At 40.2% G+C, this 18,758-nt stretch overlaps 1 protein-coding gene across 3 annotated transcripts in view; it reads right to left on the bottom strand.

Moving 5' to 3' along the window:
* CASK (calcium/calmodulin dependent serine protein kinase) overlaps positions 1-18,758 on the bottom strand; it is a 205,989-nt gene that overhangs the window by 72,782 nt on the left and 114,449 nt on the right. For all 3 annotated transcript variants that reach the window (XM_084843897.1, XM_084843899.1, XM_084843898.1), the window contains exons 8-10: positions 17,746-17,868; positions 16,158-16,241; positions 9,983-10,082 (exon numbers count right to left, since the gene is read on the bottom strand). In XM_084843897.1, the coding sequence (XP_084700023.1) occupies positions 9,983-10,082; positions 16,158-16,241; positions 17,746-17,868 (307 nt within the window). The remainder of the gene's footprint in view (positions 1-9,982; positions 10,083-16,157; positions 16,242-17,745; positions 17,869-18,758) is intronic.

The following is an 18,758-nucleotide window of genomic DNA, read 5'->3' as shown; positions in this document are numbered from 1 at the left end:
GAAGTAATCCTCAGTGGTAGCGTGTGCGCGCACGCGCATAAATAAATATATACACAGAGACAGGGAGATTATATGAGAGATGTCATGCAGCCAGCAAAACCTATGAAGAAATTATTTCTACAACTTGTGTAATGTTGGTACTAGCAATTAGTATTCAGAGAAACTTCCAAGGTGTCTCAACTAACTCCTATAGGTGAGCTACACATAACAGAAATTTTATTTTAAAAAATAAAAAAATATTAAAACAAATAAATCCCATATCCCTAACCCCTCTTTGTGCACAGCAAGTTACTTGAGGGCTGGATTTTCAAAAATTTCTGCTGGATAGTGATATGGCTGGAACACTCAGATCTCCCATTCTCTATAAGGTTTGGTGTACTCCTTTGTATGATGTGGTAAAGAAGGGTACAGTCAGGGCTTTACTGAGCCTTTGAGGAATCCTGCCATGAGCAGGTGCTGCACCTTTGCTTGGGAAACTATTGTTCCCTTAATCTTAATACTGCCTCAAAATCAGTTTTCTGGAGAGAAAAAAAAAAAGAAAAAAGTTTGATTATATTTATCTGCTAAATAGTGTGTAAATTGAAAAGATAGCTTTATGTTTAAAAACAAAACAAAAATACAGGAAGTATTAAAATTAGGATATTGTAAAGGAGAAAAAAGTAGATTTAAACATGCAAAGCCAAACACAGTAGCAGAATGCAAAGCTTTAGAGGAAAACAAAGGGATACCTACTTTCTGCAGCTAGAAGTCCTAGCAGGAAGGCAGCATTTGGACAAACAACAAATAGCATGAAGATTTCAAAAAAAGCAATTATAAAAGCTGCAAGTTGGCACACTAGCTTAGCCACAAAAAATGTGAATGAACAGACACCTTTGTATTTATATAGGTATTTTAATATGTTGGTCAAATTAAGTGTGAAATAAAACATTCAGGATTAGCACTTGCAATAAATGTTCACTATGTTCAGCATCTGACTTTCTGGTAGCTACTAAAATTAAACAAGTACAATACTTCTGCTACCAATTATGCCATGCGGGAGTAAGGAAGCACAAGCGTACATGGTATTGTATACTGAAAATCAGTTAGCATAATGTACCACAGCATCATAGCTTTACACATCTTTAGCAAATTGGACTGCAATCCTATGGAATTCTATGAAATCAAAGAGGCTGGCTTATATGCATAAGATTGTTCTGTGAATTTACCAGGCAGTTCAGTTGTAATTTCAAAACATTAACTGGAATTTCAACATTTTTTGCAGTTGTAGCAGAAATAAGAGTAAAATCATAGTAGAATTCATTATGGCTTATTAAGAATTATCTTAAATTGCTCAGATATAAAAACATTATTGTGAATAAATGTTTTCAACTTAAGGCAGAACATTAGAGCTAGTGTGATGCAAACAAAACACTTTTATTGTACAAAGGCATCTAACAGAGAGTTCATACCTTGGCCCTAATGTCTACAACTTTTTTTTTTTAATTTCTTCAGTTTGTGCGATATTTGCCAGTTAAAGCAACTACACATCAAGAAGCAAAATTAAAATAACTGAACTCTGCCTACAGATTTACAGTCTAAAACAGGCACACAAACAATGGGGAGAAATTAAGAAAAACTGGAGGAGGCATGTCACACAAAGCCAGAATGTAGTTGGAAAAAGCACAAGAGATGCATGTCAGAATACAACTTAAAGAGATGTAGAAACTCTATTGAATCTGTAGGTAAAGTCAGAATACAGATGATAAGAAACTGTGATTGGCTACTTCCAGAAAAAGTGAAAGACTGTGTTCTTCTTAGATTCAATGTTTAGGTTTTTTTTCTGGTGGCAGGGAAAATCGGACTATGCACTGGAAGTTCTCTTTCCCATACATTAAATGGGCTGGTAAAATAAGGGGAAACTATAGCAATGAAATGGACAAAATTGAAACAGATAAAAGGGATTATTTGAGGAATTTCAGCAAAGATTATAATTTATGGTAGTAATTGTAGCAGCTTCATACCATGCCCTTAGAATGCAATATTACAACCTATCCTGGTTCTAATGCTCTTCCTGTTTGCAACCATGCTCTTGACAAGCTTACCTGGACTTAATCACAGAAAACATTAATCTTGTAAACAAATAGGCGGAAAATGTTATACTCGAGACTTCTAAAATTAGGAGCAAACTAGCTTCCAATAATCATCTAATTTTCAAATTCAGAAGAATTCCTATAGCTTCTGTCAATTTAATTCATTTTAAATCATGCTTTTCTCCCATTTCCATATTATGCAAAATACAATACAGGAAAGTAAGAATACAAATCTCAAATCCTCCCATTAATACAATTAATTGTATTATTATTAATAATTACATTCCTATACCGCCCCATAGCCAATGTTCTCTGGGCATTTTACAAATTGTAGTTATGTAGATTTGTTGAAGGCCTTAACAAAGGTCTTAAACTGAAAGTTTTCTTAATGCCTTCTAAAGACTATAGAAAGTTCGTAAAGGAGAGTGTGTGTTCACACACACACACTTCACACCTCCCCTCAGTTGACAATGCAGGCACCCTTGTCACAAGCTGATATGTCTATCTGAGTCCCCAAGACAGACAGGGAAGCTGTTCCTAAGCCACAAGTTTCTCTAGCATGCATATTCCTCCTTAGAGCGAGACAAAAGGGCGGGTCAGCAAGCTGGGTCTTATAAGCTTCTCTGCTAGATGCCTCCTTCTAGCCCATGAGCAACACCTCTCCCCCTCCTCTCTCAAACCAACAGGCTGACACACACACATTTAGGAGGGGAGGGACTGATCTTATAGGCTTCTCTTCCCAAACTTAGGAGCTGGAAAGAAGCGCCTCTTCTCCCACCCAACAGCTACTTGGGAGGAGGGGGGCTTCCAGCCTGAGAACTTAATTGGCTTCCCAGAGCCAAGGAACAAAGGGAGGACTTCTTAGTGCAGAAGTGAGATGACATACTACTCCCTGTCTCAGACTGGTGAAGTAACTAGGCATCTTGCTCAATATCAATTAATAATATGTGGGAAACTCACTCTAGAACCCCCCCCCCCCAATCAAGGGGCCTACTTTTGTAAGCTAAAGCCTACTAAACTCTACTGTGTTAAATTACACAAGTCTCTATGCATTTTGGAACTCTGTGAAGTCCACATTTTTTTGGTAGAACGGCAGAGTATAAATCAAATTAAAAAATATCGCACTATTTTATCCAGTGAAAAATACTATATACTGTATGTATTTATTACTCATTTTAAGTAAATGATCATAGAAAGTTCCTTTTGCCTGCCATCTAGTGGCAAACTGAGGTTTGTTTTCAGAGCCAAACTCAAATCCTCATACAAAATAACAACTGACGGTGAGAAGACTGTTCAAATAATCTTTTCATCTCATAGAAAAAGAATAGGGATAGTTTGCTGGAATGTTCAGATATTTCCATACTAAGCTATTCTCCTTCAGGACATTAGAGCAAAAAGACAGAAAGTGATTGCACTTTTGGGGGGCAGGTGTATTTAGAGATACAAAATTTGGGGATTTTTTCTACATTTGGGAAGGCGGGATGGGCATTTTGGAAAAAGATTAAAGCATATGCAATACTTACTCAAACCTAAATTTATTTCTGTCTTGAAATGCATCATTTAGTATATAAAATTGTACTATTTGACATAGTTATCAAATTTACAGAGAAATCCTATGCATGTTTACTCAGAAATAAGACCCCCTTACTTTTAGGTAAGCACACATAAAATTGCAGCCTCAAAAGTAGAAATGCTTGTTTTGTAGCAGTCAGTCATTTCTGGAGAGGTGAATGAGTCAACCACAAGAGAGTTTTCAGGTCAATAGCCAGAAGATTCAGGATACTTGTATCTAGCATCTCTACATTAGATCAAAGGTCACCAGGGGATGACGAGCAGTAATAAATACGCAGCGAAGGAACTGTATGCTCCTCTCATGAAGATGGCAGCACCCTAAGTGCAGAAATGCATCTTGCTTTTGAGTGTTGTGTATGTCTATGCTATACTCTGTAGCACGGGGGGCGGGGGGGGGGGGAGGTGACATGGTGCTCTCTAGGTGTTTTGGTTACAACTCCAAGAAGCCCTAACAATTGCCCATGCTGACTGGGACTTACATGAGTTGTAGTCTATAACACGTGAAGGGAACCAAGTTGCCTACCCTTGCTCTAGAATATACATAGAACTTATTCTCTAATATTGTAGATTGTCTTTCATACATAAAAATCTTAACACTACTCATTTTGAATGAGTAAAAACTAATCTTAAGCATCCCACTCATTCCAAAAGATAAAATATTTCGTAAGGAGTTTTTGTCAGTATTCTTCCAAATGCCCACTTTTTCCATTGCAGAAGAAAGGGCGGGGTGAGTCCTTGGAAAAAATATTTTTCTATCTGGGCCTTCACATCCTTAGGTCTATCCCATGCTGGATCATTCAGAAATTGGGAGATATAAAACTTTTTCATACAAACTTCATTATCATCTGTAGAATCAAGCTAGCTGTATTTTTTTATTATGAGATCACTAGAGATTAAGAAGGATTATGCCAAATAAAAGTGCAAGTCTACGCACAGGATTACAGCCCAAGATAGGCATGGCCTTTGGGACCTCTAGAATGTCCTTCCTCAGATTCTTTAATTCCCAAAATAACTTATGTTACTATGTTCATCTAGTAACAAGCACAATGGTGCTCAAATTTATTACTGAGTTCCTACACAGTCCTAGATTGTAATGACAGAATATCAAGTTGATTTTTATTATTTAGTCTTTCAAGCAATAAACACAAAACATTTCATACATTCTGTCTTACTAATACAACCAATTTATTAAATGCAGGAAATTAAAAAAAAGACAAGATGTGGAAATTTACTACTGAATTCTGCTCTTTTTAAGTTAAACCACAATACCAACATAAAATAGAATTCCTAGCAAAACTAGGCACTTCAGAACAAGGGAAGGAGTTCTACTTTATAAATGTGGAATATTTTATTGCATTCCAAGGTTCTATATAGCAAGTTATCAAACTTAATAAAGCACTTAATAATGCACTGATTCATTGAGGTTCTAAGCAACTAGTAGGCCTAACATACATGTTGTCATTTTATTTATTTAAAGCATTTTTATTCTACTCTGCCAAAAAGTCTTCTGGAGTGGCTTACATACCATCAATAAAAACAAGACAGTCCCTGCCCTCAGGCTTACAATCTAAAAGAAAATGACACAAAAGGAAAAAGGGATGGAAAGGGAAGTGGGGAAAAAAGCAAGTGGTCTTTCTGCAGGGCTGGTGGAATGGCCTTGCTTCTCATCTCATCTCCTTCTGCTGCACCCTGCTGGAATGGCTGGTGGTGGTGAAAGTTGAGCAAGGAGCCTTCATGGGGATGGTCTTACAGCAGGGCTGGTGGAACGGCCCTGCTTCTCATCTCATCTCCCTCTGTTGCAGTCTGCTGGAATGGTTGGTGGTGGTGGCAGTTGAGGGAGGAGCTTGATGGAGGTGGTCTGATGGAGGTGGTCTTTCAGCAAAGTTTAGGGGAATGGCTCTGCTTCCCATCTCATCTCCCTCTGTTGCTTTATATATTATGCCCAATACTGTATGTGGAATCAAGGTGGTTCCAGACAAGGCTTTTATTGTGCAATTGCATTTCCTCATTGACAGAATTTTACAGGGGGTCAGATGATGTTGTTTTCAATTTGTAGCCCGCCCCATGTTTTCCCACTGCTTATTAGACAAAATCTGTTAAGAAAAGAAGGAATAGCTCACGCTGTCTTTTGAGTGTTAGCGCTAGGAACCCTCCATCTGGAAGGCTCACTATATCTTTTGTGATCTGGGTATACCCAAAGGGAAGTACAATTTGCATAGGGTAAATATGCACACAGTGTAGATGAGGTAAAAGGGGGGGCTGAAAAGTTGCATCATATGCTCACATTATGGAGTACTGTGGAACTATATGTGGTGTGTCCACTGATTTTTTTCAGTTGCCTTTCAATTTTGTTTGGCTATCAAGTAAACAGCCTTTAGTGTAAGAGCCTGAGGAGTTGAAATTACCATTCTGAATGTTCTGCTAGTAAACAATGTGTGTTCCCACTCATTTCCATAATTTTAGAAGGATAAAAATATCAGGTATTGCACAGAAAACTAGCTAAATACTAAGAATCGTCATTATCATCTTCATCTTCATTATTAATAGCAGCACCTATATAGCACTTTTGAATGTTCAAAGCATTTTATTAATACTTACAAGCTTGTAAAGAGATCACTGTTCCCCCCATATTGTAGGAAGCAGGCCAAGGCTGAGAACTGAGGCTTACTGAAGGCTCCTAGTAAGTTCGTGACTGAGATCAGATTTTAACCAGGCATTTCTCAGCTCCCTGATCATCCTTAGTCACTGCACTGCACTACATATCAGATTTCTAATTCTACAACACTGTTTTAGTTAAACTTTTAAAAAATGGGTTAAAGCTCAACCCAGGAAGTAAAGGGATAAATCCAATATTGCACACATGATGGGACTTTCACCTTCTCTCCTCCCCTCTGCAGCCCTCCATGACACCCTAAAATCTGCTCTGGAAGGTTTACACCTGGAGCAGATTTAGAGGGTTCAAAGGGGGCTGCAGAAGGGAAGGAAAATCATATCCCCTCCCGGTTATGCTGATAAAACTGCTTGCAATAGCGGAATAACAGTGTTAGATCCAACCCTAATGTTCCCCACTGGTAATCTTTTCTCTCAGGCTATATTCCTTACCCAAGTCTGTGTGTACAAAATGAAATAACTATAGAAAAAGCAAGAACCTATTTGTTAACATATGTTGGTACCTTCAACAAGGAAGAGCAATCATGCTGATGTTGTACAGAAAATAAGAGGAACTATATACATTTTAGAACAGGAAGTATGACACTGCAGTCATCCGACTGGGCTATTTCTTCTATCAAGATTGAGTAACCAGTTTTTAATGACCCACAAAAACAACGGTTGCATGAAGACCTAATTTTACTATTACTAGCAGCAGAAAGAATAGTTATAGAACAATACTGGAAAACAAAAATAAGATACACTGTGAATGGATGGTTTCTGAAAATCTGGGAGGTAGCTCTTGCTAAAAAACTAACAGAACATAACCGATTGATTAGAGGGATAATCAAGCAGGACTCGTTCTTTGAAACATGGTTCCCCTTCATTACATATATTAATGCAGGGTCTGCAGACCAGCATCCCCCGAGTACACAGTCCTATTTTTGGAAAGGTTGTAATAACCAGCAAGGCTAATAATTGAAAAGTGATTATTTTGTGGCTGTAACAGAGCGTAAAATGTATACACAAGAGTATGTTCAGAAACAATGATTGCAAAATATGTATAAAACCTGTGATGAATAATGTAAAACAGCCCGTGTGTGTTGATGTTTTTGTTGTTATATAATTGTTACCTTGTCTTTCTTAAATAAAATACTTTAAAATGGGGGGGGGGGAGATTTAAGAACCACTAGAAAGTAATTCCTTGAATGAAGCCTTTATTGGGATTGAAAAGACCTCTTGAGTAAAGAATGCATAATATGAAATCTTGAAACAATGTGAAAACATTTACTGTGCTCCAGTTTTGACCCTATTTGTGTACATGAACAGTGCAATCCGTGACGGATTTGAGTTGAATATTTAGTTGGCCCTGAACTAACTCCTCTCATTCCATTTGCCAAGTTACTTTAACAATAACAGGATTAGAGGTCATTGAAAAGTTCAATAAAATGCTCTTGCTAGAATCAACTGATTCATATAGGAATATATTTTAATATTTCATATCATTTAAAATTAAAACTGTAGCTTAGGAGAGTGTAGAGACCACTATCTCCATTTAAGATGAATAGTTGGAAGGTAATCTATTCTGCAGGTTGGTGCAAGAGTAACACAAGACAAATTATGTTCATATTACAAATATTATTTGAAGAAAGTTAAGTTTTCATGCACACTTTAGGCCATTTATAAGATACTGTGCAGGAGAGAATATCCTGAGCAATTTGTAGACGTATTTGTTGGAGTTACTTTTTTTACAGAGCAATCCTATGGATCCCAGACAGTGTCTGGGGGGCCATAAGATGGTACTGATCTCCTCTTCCAAAGCCATAGACAGAACTATGACCATGGAGGAGGAGATCCAACTGTGGATCTCCCCGCCCCCCCCCCAGCCCCTCTCCCAGTTGCTGTGGAAAGTTTCTCTTATGAGATCACAACTGCAGCCTCTTCAGTTCAATCAGAGGGAGAAAAGGGGGTGTGCTGGTGAGAGGGGAGGGGGGAGGAGAAGCCAGGATCTGAAGGATCTTAAAGCCTCTTCATCGCCATCCCGCCCACCAAGAAGTACTGTAAATGTAAAGAACAAGAGGAATAGGAGGTGTTTTCACCTCTCTCCTCCTTCTGCCCTCCCTGGCTCCTGCTGGCAGAGCATAGGATAGAGAGGGTTCCAATCTCAGAGCCCTCTGTCTATTCAGCAGCAATCCCTTATGATTGTTGCATTCTTTTAAAAAACTGTCTTAGAGAGCAATCCTATGTCCCCTAGACTGCATCTGGGGGACACAGGATATTTTAGTTTCCTGGCTCTAAGCTGAGAGGCAGGGTTCCAAGCTCAGAGCCAGGAAACCATGCTCCTTGCTTCCTCCCTCCCAGCCAGCATGGAGAGAGCCATGCTGGCTGCTGCTACGACCTAGCAAATGCAAGCTTGTAGGGGATGAAAGGAGGGGTTCCTGGGGGAGGGGAGGAGACTGGGGGAGGGGGGGGGAAATCCTATGACCGCCCCAGCCTCCTTCCTTCCCCCTCCCCAAAGCCTCCACTAGATCAGGTTTAAATGCACAGCGCCTCCTGCTCTGTGTAGGATACCTGTAAGCCTCCGAGTTTGAAGGCTTACGAGTACCCAGGTCAGATCACATAGGACTGCGCCCTTGTTTCTTTTCTTCTCTTCTTTGTTTTTGAGATTTGTTTCTGATAAATACTGACTTACTTACTATCAAGCCTCTTATTTCTTCTTGTCATTAACTATGCCTGTCCAGTCCTCTGGCAAGTGCAGAGTCCTTGGGGAAAGAGGCAGGTATTTGCCCCAATTGGGGTATGATGAAGGTAAGAAAAAGTATAAGAGACCTTTTGCTATTTTTAACTTCTCCATATTGCAATGTAACAAAAAAAAACTACCTATCTTCCAAGCCCTTTGCATTTGCTAGAGAGCTTGAGAGAGAGGCAGAGTTCTCTCTCATTTGCACTGAGGTTTGGAGATAAAGGAAAAAACAGCGGGAATCTCTCCAACTGTTTCCAATATTCTCCAGAGTGTGAATGAGACAAGAGCCTGCTTCTCTTTTGGACATTATGACACAGAAGACTCAAGGAACCGACAGAAATTTATCTCATTTATGCTGCTGTATGAAGAATGTTAGGAACAGTGGGAGAAACTCTTGTCGTTTTCTTACATTCTTCAAATGACTAAGCAACTGAGAGGCTGTGGAAGGCTATTTGGGCATTCTTCTTGCTAGAGGGCCAGCAAGTGGATTTGTTGACTTCTTGTTGTATCAGTGTGTAATAATTTACTTCCGTACCTATAATATGATGTAATTTTAATAAACAAACAATACAATTTGATGTGTGTATTACCTATTTACTATGCCTACATAGTTAGTCAGATGTGTCTTCAAACATATAAAAATGTTGCCTAATTCTCAGGAATCGCTCAGCAAAAACAAATGCAATCATCTCTAAACGGGACAAGGATGAACTCATGTCCAGGTTGATTTGTTTGGGAATCTAAAAACAGATTTTACTAATACAAAGTTTTCATAAAGATTAAAACTCTAACATTTCTTCACACTACTCTCTAAAAACATTCAAGAAATTGCAAAAAATATAAATTAAATTGAACAGAAGTTGTCCAGCTAAAAACATATTTCTGTACCTAAAGTCAGTATTAATGTAAAACTGTGTGTGATAGATTAATATTCCTTCAATAGTAATACCTGAGGAGGTAGGGTCTTCAGAGAAGTCTGGCAGTTCTTCAGGGGGATCACCATAGAAAGAATTGAATTTGTGGCTTGATACTGCTGCTAGTACTGCACCCTAAATAAAAAACAAACAAACTCCGATTACAAAATGTATATCACTAATGTTTCTTCAAATACTCTCAGTCACACTAGATTGTCAAACCATTACTGTTTAAGAGTAGAGACTAATCAGAGGAATCTAGAAGTTACTCACCAGTAAAAACAGGTTCTTTGCCTGTAACTGGTCTTCCGTGATCATCCGTGCAGAGCCAACTATGACATTTTAAACCTCTACAAGACAGCTAATACTCATTCCAGCTCCTCTTGAGAAGAGGTCTGAACACCATGCATACCTCTGGGGGCAGAGGGAATGCTTTGTTGCTCTGTTCCTTTGCAAGTACTATAGAAGGTATTTGTTGTTGGCTTGTCACTTCAGCCGCCTTGTTGCAGATGACCACTGACGACTTCAACAGACCAGCTACAGGTAAGAGTTTTCTTCTTTTCTCTGTGCCATGAATCACCTGCAATATGGCTGATTTATCAGCTAACACGCATGGAAAAGGATTCTGGTGTTTTCAGGAGAACATGTGCAGGACTACTGTGTCAAAAAGTGTCTCCACTTTATATATACATTGAAGGCTTACATAGCAGCTTTACACAAGTCTCTAACTGAGAGCCCATCTACACTTTATAAGGAAGGAATAGGCTGAACTGGCAGAAAGCTGGATTGTTCTACTTCAGACAGCAGATAGGAAAGGACATTCTTGAATGTTCCTCCACATGAAAACTCCCTGACGTCATAAACTAGCACATGGGTGGGCAGACTTCAGGCTTGTGGGATCTACTTTGTTTTTTTATTAGAACCTTGAGTTCCAACAACTAGCTCCAGGTGCAAAAGACACACACACACACACACACACACACACGTACGTAGAATTAAAGAATTCTGAGCCCAGAAACTTGTTTTGGGAATGAGAAATGAATGGAGGTCACAGCCCTTCCACACAAGATTCCACTCCTGGTTATACCCCCCCTCCCCCATTTCAGCAGTATAATTAAGGGTGGGGGAAGAGTTGTTGTTGCTATTGTTAAGCAATTGGGAGTCAGAAATCCTTGGTGATCTAATGCAAAACACCCAGAGGCCTACTTGTAGATCCCAATCTACCTTCTGCTCACCCTGAACTAGCACATTAGAATGTATTTATTAGTTACGTTCTGAGTCCACCCAATAAAAAAAAGGAGTTGTTTACCATAGTCCTCTCCCTTATATGTGCTAGGTTACTACATGAAGGGAGCTTCTCGCATGGATGAACTTTCAAAAATGCCATCTCCCATCTGCATTTGGAAATGGTATAGTCCAGAATTCTATCACTTTGGTCTACATCATGTGTAGACCAGAAATCACTGCCATATTAGCCCACAAAGGAAGAGCCAAACCTAATTCCTTAAGTTGTAGAAGACAGTCCCATATCCCAATGCTTAGGCTCAAATACAGATCGAAATCACAGCAGTGTGCAAAATGAACAAAGGGAATTCATGCTACTCAGATTTGATAGTAAAAGTCTTCCTTATATTTAAGAGAACATCTCTGAGTGTCTGGGATGCTGTTAAGAGAGCTGAATCCCCTATATCAGGTGCGGGCAACCTGCAGTCTGCCAGATGTTGTTAGACTCCAGCTCCCATAAGCCTCAGCCAGCATGGCCAATTGTTGGGGTGAAGGGAGCTGGAGTCCAAAAACATCTGAAGGGCTACAAGTTAACCACACCTGCCCTGTGCCATCGGATTCAGTGTGTGAATATAATGAAATAACACTTCACTGAATTAAGGCAGCAGATCAATTTCCAATGGCAGATGTATATACTGCTTTCTCATAAACTGGAGAAGGCTGGTAAACAAGGGTTGGTGAGGCTCATCAAGGAGCTATCAAGATGCAGTTGGAGTTGCTCCTGGATATCTTGTGCAGCACTTCAGGGATCTGGGAAAGAGGGTGAAAGGCATACATGATGACTCCCCTCCACATCGTCATAAATGTTTCTCCAAAGACTGGGAGTTTCTAACTGCTGCAGAATATGATGCACTTGATACTGATACAGATCAACATCAGAGCCTGCTCTGCTTAGATTGTCTTTGACTATAAGCTGTGAAGGCCTAAAAAGAGGACGGCATGTTATGAAGAAAGCACCAACCCCAAAGATGAATTGCTAAGAAACACACAATTTTGGAAAGTGTGTCTTCTGGTTTGTTGACATAACATTTCGTGGCTGTATTGTGTAAGGCCATCTGAACAATCTGGCTTGAGGAATGGGAGGAATAATGCCAAGGTTCTTCATCCAGTTAGCATCACTAAATGATGAATGTATATGACCCTTTCATAGGGACTCCAGAGTTGTTGACCACTAGTCCTAATGGCTATATGCTACCTCCAGTGTCAGAGGAAGTACGCCTATCTACACCAGTTGCTGGGGAACATGGGTAGGAGGGTGCTGTTGCATTCATGTCCTGCTTGTGGGTTTCCCATGGACAGCTGGTTAGCATTATGTGAACAGAATGCCGGACTAGATGGACCCTTGGTCTGATTTAACATAGCCCTTCTTACGTTCTTATTTCCTGCACCATGTGTGCCGGTCAAATGCTGGGGGGGATTTGCATAATTACTCTCACTGGTGCAGCTTCCCATGTCATGCAAACCCAGCAAGGGTGGCTTGTTGCCATGGTTAACAAGCTACTGAGAACAGATGCGCTGTAGTAGGGCTCTGGTTGTGCATGCCAAGCTGCACTGGCAAGGGTATTTATGTAACCCCCTGGTGCATGAGGTGGGGGAAATGAGCCACAGTGGCTTACTTACTAAGAAGATACTAAGAAGAATGAATAAAATTGATTGAGTGATGCTAAGTGAGATGGTTAATGCAGAGGCTGAGATAATTGAGCAGAGTGGCTGTACAGTGTACCTAGAAATCCCATCCAACAGCTATTTGTCTTCCTGCAAGTAGGTTAGAAAGTAGGGACATTTGCTCCTATAGAAATATTGATATCCAATATTTATTTAATAATTCTTCATTAGTTTTTAGTTTCATATCACAAAAGAACAATATATCAAGAAATCAACAGTGTCCGCTAGTCCGTGTCTTTGTACTGATTAAACATGAATAAACGTTTTCAAATCTGGGACATTATTGCATGAATTTCTGTTTCTTTTTCTTACAGTCCTTTTTCCCTACCAATCCCCCACCCGCTCCAATAACACCCACCACCTGAGTGATCCCACCTCAGGACCAACTCAGGAAGAAAACCAAAACCAAAACCAGACACACAAAATAATATTCAAAAGAAAGCAAAAGGGGAAAATAACTTAATAAGAGTGGTTAATCAAACAGTTCCATATATGGCTGCCAAATCAGGAGGCCTCTGTCCTCTTTCATCAGGTGTTTAAACATTAATTCATGGGAGGCCAAAGATGACATGGCCTCAAACCATGCCTCAGTCCTGGGTGGGTGTTTCGCCTTCCTTACCTAGAGCACCAATCTTTTAGCCACTAGAGTCACCCTTAACCATCAGTCCATTATAGGGGTGTACAGACTGTACTCACCCTCGTCTGCCCGTGGGTCCACGGGAAAGGGGGAGCCAATCCAGTCCTCCCCCCGGAATCCTCCCCAGCCAGCTCCGCTCTGTGGCAAGTCTGCGGAGCCGCTGGCCGGCTCTGGCTGCTGCCGGACTTCCGGCTGCGGCTGGTCTGAGGACACAAATGGCATCCCTGCCTTTTGCCGTGATAGGCTACATAAAGATTTACATAGCCTATCACGGCAAAAGGCAGGGACACAAATGGCGTCCGCTACAACAGACGTCATTTGCATCCAAAGACGGACGGCAGCGGACGGATGGCGGCAGGTAGGATCCGGCCGACGTGGATTCCCTCGGGTGGCAGAGGTGAGTCTTTTGTTCCACTGTGGACTCCGGGGGGCCGGATTCTCATTGGAGTCCGTGGCAGAATTCTCCGCCATCCCTAGTCCATTAGTGGTGTGTCACTATTCCATATTGATGGCCGGAGTCCTAACACCACTGTATGGCCTAGTATGTCAAAATCTAATTGAAGAGTGAATTTGATCCTTTCAATCACATTCCCCCAAAATGGTTTCAGGACTGGACAACACCAGAGCGTGTGCATCTGGATGTCCCTTTCCCTTTTTGACATCTCCAACAAAGGAGGGAGTCACTTAAATTCTGCTGGTAGTAGTTCAGGTGTCCAGTAGGCTCTTAGAATAATTTTTTTGTTGGATTAATCTTAATTTCAGATCTAGGGTGCTTTTTTTAAATTTGTGCTCCTAGGGCCCACCAAACTAATTCTGAAAGTTGGCACTCTTGGCCAAGTTTGGTGTTCCAAGCTTCCCTAATATGAGAAAGATTAAACCTCTGGACGCTTTTTAATTGGGTAAATACCACTAGTGTTTGCTTAGGGAGAGAGGACACTGACTGGAGGACTGTCCATGGTGATGGGAATTCCAATGCTGAGAAGGCAGCAGGACCAAATTTAGCTCTGAGAGCAAGTTGCAATTGTAGTAGCTGCCACCTAGCTATGGGTGGGAGGGGAGCCATAATCATCAGTAGATTCTCAAAATTTATACAGTTTTGGTGCTCATCTATCAACTGGTTTAAGAAAAAATGCCCACTGTAAGCCAGTATCTCCAACATATTGGCTACCCCTACAACTACATTGGAGTTGTTCCAAAGCGTGAGGCCCACATAAGAGTGAGGGTCAAATTTCAGTGTCAGCCCCTCGATATCCAGTACTGATACTGAGTCATGCAATAAAGTTCAATGTTCTTCCCATAATGTTAAGTTTTTAGCCTTCCTGCTCTGCCAACCTTTTCTGTAAGATGCTCCAACCACCATTTGAGGCAGGGGAAGTACATACTCGAAGATGAAACCAAAATATGCCTACGGTCCTGATCTTTCAGGCATTTGTAAGGCAAGCTGGATAGGTGCTTAGACAAGACTCTTTGGCAACAGGTCTTCCACCATGTTTGGGAGCGGTGGCAGAAACAAATGGGGCTGAAGAAACTAATCCTGGTGGAACAAAGCCAAGACAGCCAGAGCCACCACAGATATTGCTGAGGGGAGGGGGAGTCCATCAAGCCCACTCTTGTGAAGATTCTAACAGCCATCAGCTATCTAAGGGTGGAACTGTGAGGCAGGAGCAGTCCTTATCTGATCTGTTCTTGAATTTGGTCTGGGGGTGGGGGGTACTTCCAGGGAGATTTTGCTCTCTAAGACAGCCAGAACCTACATAGACAATGAGGCATAAGGTGAGAGTGTCTGTTCCTTTGTTTGAGGGTGAAAGAGTTACATGTGAAAACCTGCCCCCAGTAAGATTGTAAACAACACCATTGCAGCATGTGTGTAAGCCACCTTTTCTAGTACGTAAACAGCTTTGCCATTTTTTCTTGAAAAGTGATATATAAATATTACAAACAAACAAATAATAAATACATTTTTGAAAAATTCAACAATATATGTGTGTATGTACACACACACACGCACATAGTACACACATGCACGCACGCACTTGGCAGAATCCAACAAGGCACTTATGCCCCCACTGATTCTTTTATGCCCTGCCAATTGCGTTGCACAAGCGGCCCCCACCACTTGTGCAATGGTGATTTAGCACTTCTGGGGCAACCTGAAATGAGTGGAAACACTCTCTGGGGGGCTTCCCTTAGGAAGCGCTAAATCTCCCTTGTATAAGTGGTGGAGGCCGCTTGTGCAATGGAATTAGTGGAACCCACGGACTGCAGAAGGGAATCGCCAGGATGGAAAGGAATTGGCGGGGGTGTAAGTGCCCTTTTGGATTCTGTGCGGGCGTGCACGCGCGCGCACACACACACACAGAGGGTATGCTAAGAATAATATTGCAGTTAGTGCTTTCCATAACATACAATACATGCATGTATACATATTTCTTCACTTCATCATGATACAGCTTTTACTGTTGCTGTTTTTCTTATTCTCTTGGTTAAATAAATCAAATTATTGGCTACAACCAAAAGGTGTTTTTTCAACAAAGAATGCTTATAAGTTAGGCAAATAACTGCAATATTATTCTGAACATGTTTTGATATATTTTAAATAAATAGCTGGCCTGATTTTCTTTTACCTTCAATTTCCTTCTTGCATTGAATTTCCTCAGCTGTTCCACAGTTTCTGGAAGGTGAATCTTGTATGCATAGCGATCACGTTCCTACAGATAAAATAATGAAAGTGATTAATTAGTAACACTTAACTGTATTCGGTACAAGTTAATAAGCAAGTAATTAGCTAAGGAACATATTCAAAACAAAAAACCTGAAAAGAATAATTTCTTTCAAATCTGAGCATGGCTCAGAAGTTTTTTAAAAAGTTTTATTTATTAAGATATTTGTATCCTACCATCTTGTGCCAGAGCACCGTGAAGTAGCTTATAATCAAGTAGCAAAAACACTAAAACCTACCAATAGACACAAATAAAAACACAAGGAGCTGTATGTAGCACAACACCAGAAAAACACAAAGCTCAGAGCAGCAATTTGGGAGACCCCAAATACCCTCTGAAATAAAATGTGTTTTACTTGTTGCCAGAAGGCTAGGAACAGGCATATGGAAATTACAGATAAACAGAACAAAATTAAGGATAGTTTTGTAGATTTCTGACAGAACACTGGAACCTTATGGAATGCCCCACCTCGGCAATCTATATCACATCCTTGGGTGTCTCCTGATAGGTGGCAAAGATCTGACTTTTGGGGGAGACCTTTGGGAAAGAGTTGAACATTGGGGGTACTTATCAACAGCAGACAATGTGCATTTTATTCCCTTTTGCTTTTACTGGTTATGGTTTTTTGTTAAATTGTCTTGCTATGCCATTCTTTGCTCTGTTTTGATGTTTTTGGTAATTTATGAGTTGTTTTTATGCTATTTGCTATTTTTGTTATAGTTGCTAGCCGTTTTGATTTCCTTTTGAAGATAAAGAATGGTAAAATCTATTAAATAAATGTACAGATAAACAGAAGAAACAAAACAATTTCTAATAGTGCAATGGGACTTACTCCCCACGTAAATGAGTATAAGATTGTACCCTCAGCCACATTTCTACTCTACATGCTTGTTTGTACCTTTATTAAATGCGTAGCCTGTCTAATCCTAAACCAACTTTATTATGAATCAAAACTTGATCATCTTCATTCCTGAAGGATGTCTACCAATGGATATTAGTCCTGAAAGTAATAGAAGCTTTGTACCTCTGATTATCAAATGAACATAGAACAAGGAATGGCTTAACTACTGTGTCCTACTTGCGAGCTTCCCAGAGGCTTCTGATTAGTCATGATTAGAAACTGAATGATGAACAATAGAAAAAGGGGGGAAATTGAGGGTTAACTCCTATTTAGCCCTTCTTCCCTTCCTTTTTCCTTCCTTGGTTGTTTCCCCATGTATATTTCTAGACTGTAAGCCCCTTGTGGTAGGGGCTGGTTCTTTCCTTCTTTGTCAACACTATATATCATGATCATCATCATCCTGCTATGATGGGGAAAGCTTCATCTACTGAATGTTTTACTTCTTGTGTAACTATCAAGGCACAGCTGTCCTGCCAAAACATCTGTGGGCATGATATCAAGACATACAAGTTAGCAACAATCTTGAACAGGTTTATGAAAGCTAACAGATGTGGAGGACCTTTGATCTTTTACACCATGTGTACTGTTTACCTTCAGCCAGGGATGGTTGAGTGCCTCATAAACAGTTATTCTTTCTGCTGGGTCCAGCATAAGCATGCGCCGTACCAGATCTTTGGCACTTTCAGAGATATGGCTCCACTGCCTAGGGTTCATCTAGGTTAAGAAAAGTAAATTAAGCCTAAGTGTATGACATGGGTCTTTGCTTCTGGAGCTCACATTGTAGACAGAACTACATACTTAATGTTTAATAACAATTTGATAATTGTGCTGATTACTCCACAAGTACTTTTGTTGAGACTGGACCAATCAAACCAGTAATCCACCAGTTGAATTCCTTGTTCTGGCCAAGAAGAAACTAATTAAATTCTTTAAAAAACATAATTCTCTAAACAGCATAATTACAAAATGTAATTATGCTGTTATATATAATTTAAAAATGGTATTTAACAGAATAATTACATTTTTGTCTATTTACTGCAAAATAGCCAACTTTCATCTCAGCAGTAAGAGCTTAACACTACATGCAAATGCAAATGTATGCAATGAAACTGCCCTACAGATGCTTCTCCATGTTCTTTAAACACAATACACTTCTGATAGGGTGATCTAGAGCAGACAAGTGTCAGTATATTGGGTCCTTAACAAATCACCCCAAGTTTCTTTCTCCCTCCACAGAATTACAACTGCAGGTCCCCATGCATCTGGAACTCCCATTTGCTGAAAAGTAGCAATAGGATTTGAACTGGAGAAGGGGCTGACAGGGAAAAGATTAAGCATCTTCCTCCCAGCAGTTTTTCTTTAAGAAAGAAAGGCAGGCGGCACACAGGGCTTCATTACGCATATCTGCATGCAACAATTACCTAGGCAATAAAAGAGAAATTAACTCAATTTGCATAATTTATACTGATCGCACAATTCAGCTTTTCTTTCCATGGATTCTGAGTTAACTTCATGCAATTATGTGTGTACGCAGAGTACACACAGTCCTGATGATAAACCTGATGGTATTTCTGGTGTGTGCATGCAGTGTGTGTCTAGGCCCT

This window comes from Heloderma suspectum, chromosome 3 (genome assembly GCF_057233095.1).
Source record: "Heloderma suspectum isolate Gila_16-S chromosome 3, 16-S_ref, whole genome shotgun sequence".
Lineage (NCBI taxonomy): Eukaryota > Metazoa > Chordata > Lepidosauria > Squamata > Helodermatidae > Heloderma > Heloderma suspectum.
The sequence above is the reverse complement of the archived record's forward strand: the minus strand, read 5'-3'. Positions and strand labels throughout refer to the sequence as shown.